An 18461-nucleotide genomic window follows, 5' to 3' on the forward strand; every position below is an offset into this window, starting at 1 on the left:
GAATAACTAGGGTGGTTATTCTACATAATGATCTTCAAGAATTCCTCAGATCACCATATAATAATATGCACAATTGTTCCAATTGTATGAATGTTGACTATTTTGTTCCAAAAACTTATAGAATTTGTAGCACAATTATCGTAGCTGCCGAAGTGTGTTTATATAATTACAGATATAGAATTTGTAGCACAATTATCGTAGCTGCCGAAGTGTGTTTATATAATTACAGATATTTTTTCTTTTCCCTTCCTTTTTCTTTTTCCTCATTTTCCCTGAGATACTATTTTTTCCCTTTAAGTAGATTCTGATCCTTTCACTGTATTTATTGAGTTTTTTGTATCTTATGTACTCTTACCATTTCTTACACTAGAGAGAATCTCTCTCTCTCTCTGTCTCTCTCTCTCTCTCTCTCTCTCTCTCTCTTTCTCTGTCTCGTGTGTGTGTGTGTGTGTGTGTGTGTGTGTCTTTTTTTTTTGGTGGTGGTACCGGGCATTGAACTCACAATCTCGTACTTGCCAGGCAGGTACTTATGCTGCTGAGCTAAACCCCGTGTATGTCTTTTTGAGACAGGATCTCACTATGCTTTTCAGGCTGGCTTTGAACTCACTTTGTAGCCGAGGCTGGCCTCATACTTGTAGCAGTCCTCCTGCCTCACCCTCCTTAGTGCTGGGATTGCAAGCATGTGCTACCCACATGCAAGCCTAGTCTAAATTTCTCTGTTTTCAAGTTAAATAAGATTTTTGAAATGCACAAATTCTTCCATATCCTTGTTACTCCTCTTCCCCAGTAAAACAGATGGATGCAAATATTCTGTTATGGAGGCAATAAGAAGTTGAGGTCTGGAAATTGTTTTGAGAGTGAAGCATGGTAAATTGAGAGATTTAGCAATGGAAAGTTGTTTTTTTTTCTTTAATGGAAAGTGTTTGAATTGGAATTATCAAATTTAGATGATTTCAAGCAAACAAGCCTAATTTCAGGAACTCCAAGTCAGGGCTTGTCTTTCTCTTGTATCTGTTCTTACTGAGTCTTGTCATTGATGAAACCCCTGTCTCCCAATAGAAGAACACTTTCATCCTTATAGGACTACATTGTACATGTTTTTCTGTCTGTCTGTTAGAGAGAGTGTATTCTCCTGTTCCTAACCTCCACTCACTCCACTTCTTCCTCCATTTATAAAAGGATGGGTGAAAGCTGGACATGATGGTGTACCCTTGCAGGTCTTAGCTACTTTGGAGGCTGAGATATGAGGGTCGCTTGAACTCCTGAGTTCAAACAGCAAAACCCCATCCCCAAAAAGGGTGAGTATGGCGGCACACACTTATTATCACAGCCACTTTGGAGGATGAGGCAGGATTGCAAGTTTGTGGCCAGCCTACACAATTTATTGAGTTTATATCTCAAAGCGAAAAACAAAAAAAAGGCCTGGAGAAGTAACTTAGTGGCAAGTGTGAGGCTCTTATTTTTATATTGAAAAAAAAAATCCACAAAAATAAAAACAATGGCTGTGACTAATTATGTGGTTTAAATTACTGGGCTTCTAGTTGGGAAAGGAGAAATTGGAAATTGAAGTTTAAATTCATAGTAGTTTAAATTACATGGTAGCTGGGTGTTGTGGCACATACCTATAATTCTATCACTTGCAAGGCTGAGATAGACGGATACCATTGTGAATTTGAGGCCGCCTGAGTTACATAGTGAGTCTAAGGAAAGCCTGGACTACCTACTGAGTCCCTGTCTCAAAAAACAAACAAAATGTTACATGATGTTCAAAAAGATCATTCACAGCCAAAAGCAGTGGTGCAGACCAGTAATCCCTGACACTGGGAATCTGAGGTGGAAGTATCACATTGGAAGTTTGAGCTGAGCCTGGGCAATTTAGTGATATGGTAAAACCCCGTTCCTAAAAAAAGAGGAAGGAGAGAGGGAAGGACTGGGATGTAGCTCATTGCAAAGGCCCTTGGGTTAATACCTAATTGTTACTAAAAAGAAGAGACATATTATACATTAAAATGACATATTTCAGGGCTGGGGATTTAGCTCAGTGGCATAAGCCCCTGCCTGGCAAGCGTGAGGTTCCAAAAAAGAAAAGAAAAGGAAAAAAAGTGACATATTTTATATTTTTTATTTAATAGCTTATAACTCTAGAATTTCCAGAAATAGGCTTTATCTTATCTGATATGTTTCAGAAATATTTTAAAAGTATAAACCTATATTTAATTGTGATATATTTTTAAAATTCTTGTTTATAAAAATTCAAACAAGTTATAATGTTAAGGAAGTCAGTTTGTAGCACTTGCTTCTGGAATTGCTACAGTCAAGGCACCATGTCAGAGGAATAAACAGTAATCAAGGTCAGGTCATCTGGAGGTGGAACATTGAGAATTTGGATGAGGAGCATCTGAGTGAAGCACCAAGGATTTACATCTAGGAGCTTGTGATAGGTCATTGTGGTAGAGAACAGTACCCCATCCTTACCACCTATTCACCACCTACACTTGTATAATAACAAAGTTTGATACATACTTCCAGAGTGACTTGTGTGGACCTACAGTTGTGACAGTACCATTTCTGCTGAAGACAGTGTAAATACTTTTACTTCTACAAACAAAGCAAGCACTAAAAGTAACCATTTTATCTTGTGTGTCAGACCATATCACAGGAAAACACTGTCACAGATGTGTTTGCAGGCTCAACTGGTCCGTTCATTTTTAAGAGACTTTTCAGCCAATATAATTTGAGTATGTTAAAAGAAGTTGCTTATAATGGGGTTTGATCTGCTATTTGTTAGTCATGCCTTTGTATGGGTTGATTGTTTTGTGACCTGGTCTCATTGATGGCACAGACTTTACATTAGTCACCTTGGTAGTCTCTGTCCTCATACAATATTTGGCACGTAGTGGGTGATATTTATGGAACAGATAGAAACAGATCACTTAAAATAGACCATCAAAGGCCGTTGATGTCTCTCGTAAAGATATGTAATAGGTTTTTGAAGTAGTGTATATGTGTTTGTTTTTGCTCTTTAGATTTTCTCAACTGAAGGGCCTGAACTTGTCCCACAATAAACTTGGGTTGTTCCCTGTATTGCTATGTGAAATTTCTACCCTGACTGAGCTCAACCTTTCCTGTAATGGATTTCATGACCTGCCAAGTCAGATTGGCAACCTGCTAAAGTAAGTAACGTTTACTAGATTTTAATGTCTTGAGCTTTTGTAGTAAAAAAATAAATCACTAATTTTAAAATTCTAGTTAGCAGAGGTTTTTGATGCCAGAGATCTCCATGCTTCCAGCAGAGACCAGTGCCTCCATTTCAGTAGCAGAGAGAGATCCTGACTCTAATGTTGTTTTTCTTTCTTTGTTTTTTCCTGATTCATATTGAAATTATCTGTGTCAGTTACTAAGTCTATGTAGGGCAAGAGTTAGGACATTTTACCTTTTTGGAATTGACACTTGGTGACAGAGTCAGAATCTGTAACTTTAGTTCTATTCATTTAAATGAAACCTTTCATAAAGTAAGCCTTTTCTCTCCCTGCAGCCTTCAAACACTCTGTCTTGATGGCAATTTTCTGAACACTTTACCTGAAGAATTGGGAAATCTGCAACAGCTTTCTTCCTTGGGAATTTCCTTCAACAACTTTAGTTACATTCCTGGTGTTTATGAGAAACTCACAATGTTAGATAAAGTGGTTATGGCAGGAAATTATCTGGAAGTCTTGGACTTAGGGGTGCTGAGCCGAATGAGCCATATCAAGCATGTGGATTTAAGGTGAGGCCATTTGTTACTACAGCTTCCTTTGTTTAGCTTGATGCTGATGGACCTTTAGGTCTGCTCCTTATAAAGACTTAAAAACGTTAGGATTTTAAGGCTGGGAAGTAGCTCAATGGCAGAGAACTAGGCTAACAGGTGTGAAGCCCTAACTTCAGTCCATAGTACTGCAAGAAAAAAAAAGGGATTTTAGAACAGTATGAAATGCTTAAAAAACTATAGTAAAACTTCATTTTTCATGTACTAAAAGACAGATTAATGATGGTACAGACCCTCAAATTGCCTTTAACAAAAGTTGTTCTGATTAACCCTTCCAGCAACACTTTATGAGAATTCCTGTTTCTTCACATCCCTATCTATGTTGGGTTTTAGTTGTCTTTTTCTTTATTGCCAGTAGAAGACAGAAGTAGTTTTTACTGTTTGAATTGATATTTATTATAAGTAATTAAGATTGAACATCTGTTTATATGCATATTATTTTTCTGTTGCATCATGAGGTTTCTTCTTGGTAACATTGATTGTAATTGAAATATTGAAGACCTCACTAAGAAATTGGCAAAATAAAATTTTCTAATCATAATAAGGTGGTAGAAGACGTTTATTGAATGTTACAGGAAGCCATTCATGTGCCTTGTAAAGAAATAGTAAGAGATTTCTTGAAATACAGGAAAATGAAAACAGGCCTGTGTGCATCACATCATATACTTACATGGAGAAGAACCAAGAAGTAATTTTACAGAGCTTGCCTTGGAACCATTCTGTATATGTACAGAGTAGTTTCTTCTCCATTAGTGTCATGTGAGTCTTAGCATGTGAGACAGAGTAAGCACAGCCACGGGAGGAGGGATAGCTGACTCTTTTCCTGACTGCGTAGCTATTCATCCACCCACCAGAAGTACACTTTTTTTGTCCTTCACTGCCACTTATCCTTACTAAATGCTTGGATGTAACTTTATGTTTTGTGGATATCTGCCCCCCCCAACTGGGAATTAAAATTGTACCCAGGGCTTTGTACATACTAGGCAAGCACATGATATCACTGTCATATCCCCAGCTCTTTTTTTTTTTCCCCTGAGACAAGAGTTTAAGTTCCCCAGGCTGGCTGAGATTGCAGATATGTACTACCATCTCCAGCTTTTCTTTCTCTTTATTTAATTTGTGTATGTATTTGCCAGTGTGGATTGTCTAACTTAGCCACCCCTTGAGTTCTTTATGAACCATTTATGGTCTATAAATAACCTTTTTTTCTTTTTTTGTCTTTTTGAGATAGGGTTATGCTGCGCAGTTCAGGCTGGCCTTGAACTTGTGACAATCCTCCTGTCTCAGCCTCCTGACTGCTGTGGTTACAGGCATGCACCGTGACGCCCAGCCTACATTTTTAAAATTAGGAAGTTAGTGAAATTCTTAAATTGTTTAGGAAAAGGGATAAATATCTCTTGCATTTTTCTTTTGATAAACACACTAAATAGAATTACTTCTAATTATTTCTCTATTTCTGATATTAAGGATGAATCACTTGAAAACCTTGGTTTTTGAAAATCTGGAAGGAAATAAATATATCACACACATGGATGTGAGGGATAATCAGTTGACTGACTTGGATCTTAGCTCCTTATGTAGCTTGGAGCAGCTGCATTGCGAACGGAATCAGCTGAGGGAACTGACACTCAGCGGCTTCTCCCTGCGAACTCTCTATGCCGGTTCAAACAGTGAGTACTCCATAAGCGTCTTCTTTTTCTTTCTTTTCCCCTCCCTCCCCCCCTTCCCTCCCCCCCCTCTTTCTTTCCCTTTCTTCTTTCTTTTTCTCTCTCTCTTCTTTCTTTTCTTTTTTCTCTTTTAGCTCTAGTTTTAGCTTTCTAAGAATAATGGCATTTGTGGTCCTTTTCTGCTGCTTTGTAAAATGAGGTTTGTAGCTCACTGAGGTTTAGTTTTTATCTCTCTCTTAACTTTGCTGTCAGTACTTGTGTGGTTGAGGTATATGTAAAAAGACAAAATAAAATACTTTGAGATTCATGATCACAAGAGGCATTATGCAAAATATGCCCAAAATGGCATATCAGTACTACTCTAAAGCAGGGGTTGGCAAACTGTGGTCCAAGGTTTAAATCTGCTCTCCTGTCTCTTTTTCATTTCATCATGAATGGTCTTAACACATACCGATGCTGGCCTCAAATTCATGGTGATCTTCCTGCTTCTATCTCCAGAATGCTAAAATTATGGGTGTGCACCACCACTCCTGGCTTCTCTACCCTTTTTTTTTTCTTTTTTGAGACAGGATCTTGCTGTGTAGTTCAGGTTGGCCTTGAACTTGCTGTTAGCTCATGCTGGCCTCAGACTCACAGTAACCTTCCTGCCTTAGCCTCCTGAATCCTGGGATTATAAGTGTGTACTACCATGCCTGGCTTCTCTACACTTTATGATGTTTGGTTTGAAAACAAAAAAAGAAAAATTCTTGAGACTTCGAAATTATATAAAATACAAGTTTCTGCATTCACAAAGTTTTATGGGAACATAGCCATAGTGATAGATATACATATTATTGCTTTTATAGTAAAGTGGCAGAATTGAGCAGTAGAGAAACTGTATTATGGTTGACAAAGCTTGAAATATTTACTAGTTAGTTTTTTATGGAAACGTTTTGCCAATCCCTGATCTAAAACCTTGTGCTGCCTTAATGTAGAGAAAGAAACCCTCCATTTCAAAAGGGATTTGCTCTTGGAAGATTTTTATTTGTTGAAGCCATTCTTATGGGGAGTGCTTCTTTACCATAGAAGTAACGTTTACTTTTTCTGTGTTTAAAGAAGGAAAAGATGAAGTCTTTTCTCAAACGAAGAAATAAAAAGGGTTGGGGATGTAATTCAGTGGTAGAATACTCCTAGTTTCAATCCTCAGTACCATTAAAAAAAAGATAGAGTAAACTATAGTTTCATCAAATACCAGAGGGGATATTGCTCAGCAGCAGAGCACTTGCCTGGCAAGCTCAAGGTTGTGAGTTCTATCCCCAGGACAAAAAAAAATCAAAAAACATAAAAAATAAAAATCAAGCACCAGAAAAAGACAAATTTAAATAGTAGCACTTTATACTCATCAAATAAAAAAAGGTACATGTAACCAAAGATGAGGAGAAACATCTTGTGGAGCCATCATATATTGCCAGTAAGAAGACTGATCATTAACCTGTCTCAGAGAGCTGTGCTAGAGAAACTGGAGATCCGTGTAAATCATAATCTAGCAATTCCCTACGTGGAATATATCCCAGAGAACAGAGGTGTTACAATGAAAGAAGAAACAGGACTGTCAGTAGGAAGATAAGTAAATCAGTTATGGTATGTTTATGTAGTAGAATATTGCACAGTAGTGGAATTGAATATACTATCAATTTGTCGATTTATGTGCATAAATCTCAGAAACATTTGTTAGCACAAAGGAAAGTTTATATATGTATATGATAGTTATCAATATTTAAAACACAAAAATATTATTTTGTTAGCTGTAAGTGTGTATAAAGCATGAAATAATTGATGAGGAGAAATCCTATTCATTATGATGTTTATCTTTTGTTATGTATAGTATTTTAATTCTGAAAAAAAGGAAAACACATAGAATATAGATTTGTTAAAAGTTACATGGTGAGTGAGAGTATTCATTTTATTTGATTTTATGTATCTAAAAAATATATTATTAGGATAAAGAAAGTTAACTCCTAATGTTTTCATTACATCTTATGTTAAAGAAAATTCAAATTATGGCTCAGATTAACTGCTTGGTTAAGTAGAGGGTCACAACAGATGAGTACTGACTTGTGCTTTATATGATACTGTGATATGGGAGCAGAACATTGCTGTGGAGAAATTCCATATCAGACCCATCTGTTTCTTTAATCTAGAAAGTTCGAATGCCTGACCCTATTGGAAAAGACCTTGCCAACACACAGGCAGTTATTGGTTGCTGAGATTTTATCATGGTAATGTTCTAAATGGGTCTTGAGGTTAGCTAGTCTATTTGCAGAATCTTTTTTTTTTTTTTTTTTTGAGTTATTGAGCATTGAAATTCACACTGAGCTATACCCCAACCCTTTTTTAAAAAGTTGTTTTTAATTTTTGAAACAGAGTCTTGCTAAGTCTTTCAAGTTGCACAGACTGAATTCAATCCTGTGATTCTCTTGCCTCAGCCTCTCAGAGTGTGCCACTATGCCCAGCTTGCAGAATTGATAAATTTTGCAACCTGGAGAAATTCGCATAAACAGTTGCAGCTTTGATGCCAGCTTTACAAAAGAAGTAATCCAGAGGGTCATTTAATATAGGGAAAGACACTCAGCTTCACTCCTCATCAGAAACTTACAAATTGAATACAAGTATTGCTACTCCGTACTCACCAGGATGACTCCAATGACAAAGACTTAATATACTGGTGGCAGCTGTTGGAAGTGTAATTAGCACAATCACTTTAGAAACTCCTAAGCTCATTCTCAGTATATTAAGTGCTTACATTAATACACAAAGACATAGACTGAAAAATATTCATGAAACACTGTTCATAGTCACCCCAAACTAGAAAACATTAAATGTCCATCAGCTCTAACTTGGATAAACAGTGGCATATTCACAACTTTATACAGATATGTGAATGAGCTATAATCCTATGCAATGAGTAAATCCCACAAGCATACTGTGGACTGAATGTATCCAGACTAAAAACTTAGACATAATTGCAAACAGAACAAAACAACCAAATACACAAAAAAACCTTGAATATACACTATGCGTTCATTTGTATAGATAAAAGCCATCTGTAGAATTCAGAGTCAGGATAATTAATACTGCCTTTATGGGGCAGTGACTAGAAAGAATAATAAAAGGTTGCTTCTGGGAGCTGGCAACATTTCTGTTTCTTTATCTGCCTGTTGGTTCCACTGATGTGTTCAGCTTGTGGAAATTCATTGATTGGTACATAAATACATACAAATTGATACATAAATACAGAATTGTTAAGTACTAGTTTATTTTTCAAGACACATCAGGATCAGTTAGCCAGAGTGAGTTGTTCATTAGTTTTATGTTGTCATTTGAGTAGATGTCAGTTTTTTTCTTGTGACTTCACTAAGCTACCTTTTCCCTTGTGCACTCAATTTCTTTTTTCTTTGGAGAATGTCATTCATGCCTGTTCATTTTTCAACAGGGCTAACAGCAGTGAATGTCTACCCTGTGCCCCATTTACTCACTTCCCTGGAACTCTCCCGGTGAGTGTGTCTCTTGAGGGTGGTGCTTGTTTGATTCTTAAGAGCCAGATATTAATTCTTTGGCAGTTTTGAAAGTATAAAAAATCTTAAGTATTTTGAAGTATTTGGATAACCTAGAGCGGAAGAAATAAGTCAGATAGCTTTATAGTTAAAAGAAGAGCTCTGTTGGAATAGAAAGGTGCCTGTAAATTATCCCTTCTAAAAGATTGTGAGTTTAGGAGCAGGCCTATCATAATGGTGATAAAGCTGTACCATTGAAAGCCCTGGAAAATTTGCCATCACTAGACTATCATCTTTATAGTAGTAATTTGCTCCCTGCCTCAGTTGGAATCAGGTAATACTTTTGTGGGTATATATGTGGGGGGATTGAACCCAGGGAGTGCTGAGCTACATCCCCAGCTTTTTTTGCTATACTTTTGTGTCAGCCTTAGCTGCTAGGATTACAAGCAGGTGCCACCACTCATGAGCTGTTTAGTAGCTTTAAATTTTTAAAATTCTACTGTATTAGTTTATTTTTATATTTTCATGACTGTCAGCTTGATTTTGGGGGAGATATTAATTATATTCAGGACTTTATTCTCTTGTGGGTAGGATTAAGTAAATGAGGTTTACTATATACTGTTACTCATTTTCAACACGGTTAAGCATTCAACATTCAGTCATTGAGTTTTACAGTTTTTTTGTTGTCATATTTTAAATACACATAATGATTACATTTATCACCAGATTCTTATTCTGAAGAATTATTGGTATTTATTGCTTTGGTTTCTTCAGTTCTTTTTTCCTTATTTCACCAGCATGTTGACACTTGTTTCCTTTTCATCAAACATACTGGTTTCTTAGCTGGCTAATACAACCTGAGTTTTTTTCATACCATGTAGACCATTGCTTCTGTCTCTTTTGTATATTCCCTTTCCTAGCTAGTGCTTCAAAGGTCGATTATCCCCAGGTTTTCATTGCTGGCCCTTTGTACCTGTCACTGAACATAATTTCATTTACTCCAGTGATTTCAGGTACACCCAAGCGTCCTTGTCACCCAGATTTCCAGCCCTTTTCTCTCAGCCTCAGATTCATGCCTCCAATCTGTGCTAGATATTTTGATGTGCACATCTGCAGGTACCTCAAATACATGTAAAATTAAGCTCATTCTCTTTGCCACTTTAACTTGTTTGTCGTGGGTCTATTTCAGTTTATGTTATTGTTGTCTACTGGTCTTTTAGGCCAGAAGCCTGAAAGTAATGTTTTATCCTTCCCTCTGCTTTCTTCCCTGCATCAAATCTTATCTTCAAATCATTTTAATTTTTGCCCTTTAAATATTTCTGGAATTTTCTCTCCTCACCTTTCCTCTCCTCCAGCTTTATTGATATTCATTCATATCATTTCTTTTCTATAATTGTAATTATTCTTTCTTTTATCACTGGAACTACCTGAATAGACAACATGTTCCACAGTGATCTATTTTAACTACAAAGCTGATACTGTCTCCCCACTGCTTAGAAACCTTTCAGTAGGGCCCATGTACCAGCAAGATCAAGTCATAGCCTTCCAGATGTGGTTTACACTTGGTTCCAGTCTAGTTTATCTGTTTTTATCTCCCACCACTAATGGCTGCAGCACCACTAAACTGGCTGTTTCCCTCATAGTCTCATGGAAATTCTTTACGAGTCTCTGCTGTCGTGCTGGCATCCCTTTCTGAGAATGTCTTTTTCATACAGGGTCACAGTATAGCGTTCTTCAAATACTATCCCAGATGTCACATTTATCTTTTTTTTTTTTTTTTTTTTGGTCTTTTTCATTTTTATCAGTACCGGGGATCGAACTCACGACTGCCTGCTTGCAAGGCAGGTGCTTATGCCACTGAGCTAAATGCCCAGCCCCTCCAGACGTCACATTTATTAGAGAACTGTTTCAGGCAGTGTTCCTGTCCTTCACTACACTGCTAGCAGTATCTGTATTCTCTTTTCCAACACTTACTTCATTCTGCTTCATTAAATAGGTCCATCAAGCTTGAGGACATAAGAGAAGCTAGGTCCCATCTAAAAACAAAAATCCCTCTTATCTGCCTCATATTCTACCAAACATTTAAGTTTATGCTTTCAGTGGTTTGAAAGTTTCCTCTAATTACCTTTTATCCCTATTTCTTCATCTTTACTCATTGGTAATTTTCCTTAGAATTTGCTTTTTTCTTCTCAAATTATCTTTGGAACTGACTCATTGGCAAAATTTATTTATTTATGTTTTTGGTCTTTTTCGTTTTTATCGGTACCAGGGATCGAACTCACGACTGCCTGCTTGCAAGGCAGGCGCTTATGCCGCTGAGCTAAATCCCCAGCCCCGGCAAAGTTTATTTAAAATGTCATTTCTCCCAAGTCTTTCATCTCTTCCTTGTCCCACCCTACCACATGTGTTCTTTTCTATTGTTGAAAGCATTCTTACCATCTTTGAACATGTAGCATAACTGACCCAGTATTACCGTGTATATTCAGACACTTGTCCCTCCCCACCCTTCTAGTTTAATAGTGTTCTCCGCCTGCTGATAATACATCAGGGAATTACTTGGAGATAGTGTCTCTGCCTTAAAAGGCTCATAAGCTGGTTAACATTGTTGTCTGGTTGAAATGAGTTCTACTTGTGTGTTAGTCACATTTCTGTAGCTCTGATAAAATAAACCGAGATAGCCAAGTGTAATAGTGCATGCTTGTAATCCAGCACTTGGGGAGACTAGTGCAGGAGGATTGCCTCAAGTTGAAAGCCAACCTAAGCTACATAGTGAGTTCAAGTGTAGCCTGAACTACATAGCAAGAGCTTGTCTGCAAAACAAAAGAAAACAACCTGAGATAAACAACTTAAAGGAAGTTTATTTTGGCACATGGTTTCAGAGGTTTCAGTCCATGGTTGGTTGGACCTTGTGGTGAGACAGAACATCAGGAAGAGAGCACATGGTAGAGGAAACTGCCTACCTTAAGGCAATTGGGAAGCAAAGAGAGAGGGAGGGGCTAGATTCCAGTGTTCCCTTCAAAGGGCATGCCACTAATGACCTAACTTTCTTCTATAGGCTCCCCTCCTATTTTTTATTTTATTTTTTTTTTACTTTTAAGAGAATAAAACAATAAAACCAATCAAAACAAACCAGTGTAAAAGATACAACTTCAAAACTTCAAAACATTGAAGATACAACTTCACAACTTCAAAACATTACAAAATTAACAGTAGTTACCATAATGCCTTTTGGTATCTTCAAAATAGCTGCAGATAACTTCAGACATAGTAAAAGTCAAACAAAACAGAATAGAAACAGTAAAAACAAAACAGTGAATGCAATAAAGGACTTTAAAACAAGCTTATAGTACATTCAGATTGCTACCATAATGTATCTTGCTATCTATGAAATAGCTGCTCCTGCCATCGGATTTGACATAATCAAACGAAACAAAAGAGAATAAAACCCAACAAAACAGTGGAAACCCAACAAAACAATGGAAACAATATAGGACTTCCAAAACAAGATCATAGAGATTCAACAATGGCTGCAATCCTAAGGAGATCACCCCTAGGTGTCACACTATGTTCTACTATACCCTGAACCTGTGATCAGACCACTGGCCATAGACCTGCAGTGTTAGTGGAACACCAAAGCACCACAGACATCCAATTGCATTTCACTTCCATAGCTATCATCAGAGCCTGTGTTTCTCCAGATAAGCTGGTTGCTTGCAGCGGCAGCAGACAGAGTGGGGGTGGGGTTGTTACTTTTCATTTGCCAGCCTGCAGGGGCTGAGGTCTGTTCCAATCTGGTGGTGGCCCGCCCATGGTGCTGGTTCCCAGACTGGGCTTGCTTGCTGGTATGGCTTTGTTCTCTCTAACTCTGGTCTGCGAATGGTGCTGATTCCCCCAGCCGTAGTGCATCACAATCTGGTGACCAGGCCTTAAAACACATGACCTTTGGGAAAAATTTTAAGACTTACACTATAATGTGTATTGTAGTTTTTTTTTTTTTTTTTTTTCCTTCAGCACTGGGCGTTAAATTCCTAGGCTTGCAGGGCCCCACCTCTTTTTAAATGACTTAAGTTCTCAGTAAGTCACCAAGTAACCCAGGATAGGCTCAAATTCGTGATTTTCTTGACTCAGCTTTTCAGTGTGCTAGAATTATAGGTGTATACTGCCATGCCCAGCTACACCTTGACATCTTCACTGATGTCTTTCATTTATTTATTTTCTGTAGAAACCTGTTGGAGTGTATCCCTGATTGGGCCTGTGAAGCAAAGAAGCTAGAAATATTAGATATGAGCTATAATCTTCTCACAGAGGTTCCAATAAGGTATGTAAATGTGTATAATATATGTGTGTATGTGTGTGTATTTGTGCATGTGCATGTGTGTTTGTATTTATTTTCCTAGATTTTTTTTTTAATCTTTTTTTTTTTTTTTTTTTTGATGCTAGGAGTCAAACTTAAGACTTTGTGCTTGCCAGGCAGGTGCTGTGCTGCTGAGCTATATCCCAACCTTATTTTCCTAGATTTGAGTTGCCTTACAGTTGTTTAGTGAACACTGAAACCTGCTGAATATTTGGTGGTGTTATATGTCAGATGGAATATAATGATTACTAATACATGGTCTGGCCTATAAGAGCCTTAATAAGAACATACTGTGACATACATAGATAAATGTTAGAAAGTGCACCAAGTTGCTGGCATAGGTTGGTGATATGATAGTAATAATTGTTATTTATTTATTTATTTTGTGATACGGGATATTGAACCTAGTGCCTTTACACTGAGCTACATCCTTAGCTCTGTTTTTATTTATTTATTTTGAGATAGGGTCTTGCTAAGTTGCCCCCATGGGATTCAAACTTGATCCTCCTGGGTCAGCATTCCAGAGTGCTGAAATTACAGTTATACACCAACAAGCCTGACTGAATAGTCAGTTTTATAGGGTGTTATTAAATAATGAGTTGGTTAACGCCCTAAGAACATTACTATTAGGCTCTTACCTTATCTATTAACCTTTTTACATACATGCTATCATCTTTTCTTTGAAATTTGAAAACTAAAGAGCTGTTAGATAGTTTGTCTGAGGGGGTACTTAACCAGAAAGTAATGGCAAATGGCATTTGAATGTAGTCATTTTTACTACAGAGCCTTTACTCTTAATCACAGCAATGGATAAATTGTTTTAGAAATTCAGAAAAACTTTGAATAATTAGAGAATGCTTTGTGGAGAACATGGCATTCAAACTAACCTTTGTCAGGTGGTGGGATTTCTGTCATTAGAAGGGGAAGCAGAGTGGTACTTGGCAGAGTTGGGAGAGTGGGGGGGGGTGCATTCAAAACTACTGAGATGTAAAATGTGTACTTACAGAGTTTTAAGAATTAAACTAGAGACTTGCTAGCATAAGAGGTCTGAGTACAATCTTTGGAGTCAGACTGTACCATTTACTATTCATTGTGAGATCCTTGGCAAGTCAGTCAGTTAATCTTTCTGAATATTGTTAAATGACTTACACAATTTAAGCACTCAGTAGTTTTTCTTGTAATGAAATTTTATTACAAATTTATTATATTAAAGCCACAGACATTAATAAATGTGATATAAGCTTCATTTCTGTCTAAACTTAAAATCTGAATGGATTTATTCTAGAAATCATGTTAGGTTAGATTTCTGTGCTGCTTGTGTTCACGAATTCACCTTTTCTCAGAATGACCTTACTAATTTTGTGGTGGGGTGGGTAACATATGGTCTTGCTGCTTTCTTGGCTTGGGTACTTGTTAGTGATTATACTCTAGAAAGAATGTGTTTCTTTTAGATCAGGTGACAGATTTGTAGTTAAATAGCCTAGGACAGCCTTAGAAAGAAGGATTTAAGTATGTTTTTGTTTCTTTGTATTATTCCCCCTTAGAATTCTGAGTAGCTTGAGTCTTAGAAAACTGATGGTGGGACACAACCATGTCCACAACCTCCCAGCTCTGGCGGAGCATATCCCCCTGGAGGTGCTGGATCTCCAGCATAATGTTCTCACCAGGCTGCCAGATACCCTCTTCTCCAAGGCCTTAAAGTGAGTACAAGAAGGTTTTTGTGTTTTGATTTAGAAGAATGTGATCATTGGCTAATAAACTCCATTGGCTTGTCATTGGTGTGATATTTGGAACTGTATTTATAATTTGACCTGATATTCCAACTATAGGAGGAGATTTAGTTGTAATTTTTATGAAAGAAAAAAATGACAGTGTGTCATGAGGTTAGTAATCTCTAACTCAAAGTTGAAACAGTCCTAAAATAAAAAGTTTGTGTTATAATTTCAAGTAGATTGGAAAGATTCAGGCTTTCATTCCCAAAACTAAATAGTTACTGAAATTTAAAGAGAAATTGCAACATTCTGATGTAGCTGCTTTGGGCAATTTTCAGCTTTTGCTTTGGGAAGAAAAGGCTGTACCACTGAAGTCTGTTTAATTCTAGCTTTATCCAACTATCTTTGAGTTACATTCCTTGTTTGCAGAGCATTTTCGCTATCTACTTTGAAAACTGCCTCTACAAGTAATAAACTTCTAAAAGGTATTTGGTATCTCATTGGAAATTAACAAATACAGTATACCTTTCTATTTTAAGGCCTATAATCAGGTTTACCTAATACGTGTGTCACCTTTAGATTGAAACTAGGTTTTATTTTTGTTTATTGCTTTTTGTGGTATTGAGGATCAGACTCAGGGTCTTGTACATGCTAGGCACTCAGTCACTTTACCTCTGAACTACCCACCTGCCCACCATCTAAGTATGGTGATTTTTTTACTTCATGATACTCTTCTACAACACAAGGAGATTAATATCATCTTCAGTGTAGAAATAGAGAAAGCAGTGAAAAGTATAGTAATACAGGGTTACAGGAGATACACAAAAAGCATTTGGCTCACAAATGTTTGGTCTGTTTGGTAGCTTGTATCCCTCTTAATCTGTAATATCCTTGGTTGGATAACTCAAAATAAAATTTTTGAAAATTCAAAAAGTGTTTCAAGGGAATTTTCAGACAGTTGATATGGAGGCTTAATACAACTTAACTATATTTCATTGCATTTAGTTCTAATGACATTCTGAATAAAATTTGTTTGCCGTCTTAGAATCTATTAGAAAAGTTACATAGCTATAGGAATCTCAGTTTAATACTCTGTATAGAGCAATTTTGGGACACAGACACATTATCTTTAATAGGCTTAAAAGCTCATTAAGGATGTGAATCATGCAACATAAAAGATTTACAAGTTTAAATATATTAGCTGTATTTTACAAAGACCATTCTTTTTTTTTTTTTAATCAGTACCAGGGAGGGATCGAACTCACGAGACCATTCTTTATATATAGGTGCCATGTTTGGCAAATGTTTAAGTCACATCATATCTTACCTGCTAGATTGCCAAAGATTAGAGTGAGTTATGATCTAGTTTTAGCAAATGTGTGAACGTGCTGATGTTCTTGTATTCTTATGGAAGAATAGCATTGTTCAAGTTTGGTTTGGTAATATATTAAAAAATTTTTTTATATATCCTTTGATCCCATAAATTTAGGAATTACTCTAAAGAAATAATTGGGTAAGGATCTAAAGAAAATCATTATGGTGTCTATAATAAATAAATGCAAACAGCCTGCCTATATGTTCTTTCTTAGGAGATTGTTAAGAGATTAGCTAAATAAATAATGTTGCTATTAAAATCAATTTAATTTTTTTTGTAGTTGAGATATGTGTGAAAATGATATTCTACAATACCCTTTCACTAGACACATAAACACCTAACGATAAGGCTAGGTTAGATTCTAGCCATCACACAAGCCTGGAAAGATAACCATACTTATATTCTTCCCTCTATACTTTGCTTTGTGTGAGTTGAGTAAAAGGAGTTTGAGGTTGGATAAACTCAGAAAACTGCATGCCAGGAGGTCACGTTTTAATTTTTAATTTATTTTGTAGTTTAGAAGGTTGGAATGGCAGCATTTCATACTCAGAGAATATGGTAGTTCTTACATAAAAAGATAACAAACACAAAAGAAATGATCTCTGTTGTGTCAGTCTCAGATACTTGAATGCATCTGCAAATAGTCTGGAGTTCTTGCCTTCTGCATGCACTGGGGAGGAGAGCCTGAGCATGCTGCAGCTACTTTACCTGACCAACAACCTCCTGACAGATCAGTGCATCCCTGTCCTGACTGGGCATCCACACCTGCGGATCTTGCATCTCGCAAACAACCAGCTGCAGACCTTTCCTGCAAGGTGAATGAATGCAAACTTTGATCCTTTTCAGTCATAACATTAATTCTCCATTTGTCAGACTAAATTATGGCCACATTGCTGTGACACTTCACTTCAGTGTGAACAATCACTTCAGTGTGAACTGATTGATGCTGGATTTCACTACTCTGATGGGGAAATCTCACTTCTGGTAGTTAGTATTTAGTTGTTAGATATTAGTGCTCAAAGAAATTGCGGTTAAAATGTGTATAATTTTTAGTTCTAATTATTTAAGAATGGTTGGAGAATGTTCAGCCTAGAAAAAGACAAACTTAAGAAATAATTCTGAAGATAATATTCTTGTCAGTGCTGTATTATAAAATAACGAATTTATTAGATTTGTTTTATATATTTAATGATCGTGTATTTGTACTATATGCCAAAACTTTATAACTGTTATAATCTGCCTAACGAGCCTGAAATCATATTGGGGAAATAGACAAACAGGCAGTTGCCATGAAGTGTTGCAAGGTGTTGAAGATATGCACAAGCTACTGGCTACATTGCACAGAGCCTGGGTTGGGTTAGGCTTAGAGGAAGAGATGAGTTATAGTCAGGGTATGTTTGTAGACACATAAGAGACAGTTTGTGCTGGCATTTTTATTTAGTGGCAGTGGAGACAGTTTCAGAATGATCATTTGTAATCATATTTTCGAAAACAACATGGGACATGGGATTTGATGCAGTGAAATTATAAATATCACATGAAGTTTTTTGAATGTCTGAATTTCCATCAGACACATATATACTTACACACACACACGCACAATTTGAATAAGAATGACTTCTCATTTTTAATTTTTAAATAAAAAAATTTTTTTTTAGTATTTTGTGACAGTCTCAACATGTAGTTCAGGCTGGTCTTGAACTCATGATGGTCTTCCTGCCTCAGTCTCCCAGTTGCTGGGATTATAGGCATGTGCCACCATTCATGGCTGGTTCTCAGTTTATTTTATGAATTTTCTTACAAGTATGATAAATCAAGAAAAATTGGCTGGGCTTGGTGATGCAGCCTATGACAGCACATGGGACAATGAGACAGGAGGATCACTGCAAGTTCAAGGCTAGCCTGGGTTATATAGAGTTTGAGGCCATTACATAGTGAGGCCTTGTCACCAAAAAAAAAAAAAAAGCAAGAGAGAGAAAGAAAAATTATTTTAAAATGATAATTTTGTCAACATG

At 36.7% G+C, this 18461-nt stretch overlaps 1 protein-coding gene across 4 annotated transcripts in view; it reads left to right on the plus strand.

Moving 5' to 3' along the window:
• The window catches only part of Phlpp2 (PH domain and leucine rich repeat protein phosphatase 2), a 75181-nt gene that overhangs the window by 43864 nt on the left and 12856 nt on the right, over window positions 1–18461 (plus strand). For all 4 annotated transcript variants that reach the window (XM_063247611.1, XM_063247612.1, XM_003471946.5 and 1 more), the window contains 7 exons: window positions 3027–3173; window positions 3536–3766; window positions 5273–5475; window positions 8945–9005; window positions 13228–13323; window positions 14904–15059; window positions 17061–17261. In XM_063247611.1, the coding sequence (XP_063103681.1) occupies window positions 3027–3173; window positions 3536–3766; window positions 5273–5475; window positions 8945–9005; window positions 13228–13323; window positions 14904–15059; window positions 17061–17261 (1095 nt within the window). The remainder of the gene's footprint in view (window positions 1–3026; window positions 3174–3535; window positions 3767–5272; window positions 5476–8944; window positions 9006–13227; window positions 13324–14903; window positions 15060–17060; window positions 17262–18461) is intronic.

This window comes from Cavia porcellus, unplaced genomic scaffold (assembly GCF_034190915.1).
Source record: "Cavia porcellus strain 051 isolate PalLab524CR breed Dunkin Hartley unplaced genomic scaffold, mCavPor4.1 scaffold_4, whole genome shotgun sequence".
Classification (NCBI taxonomy): Eukaryota; Metazoa; Chordata; class Mammalia; order Rodentia; family Caviidae; genus Cavia; species Cavia porcellus.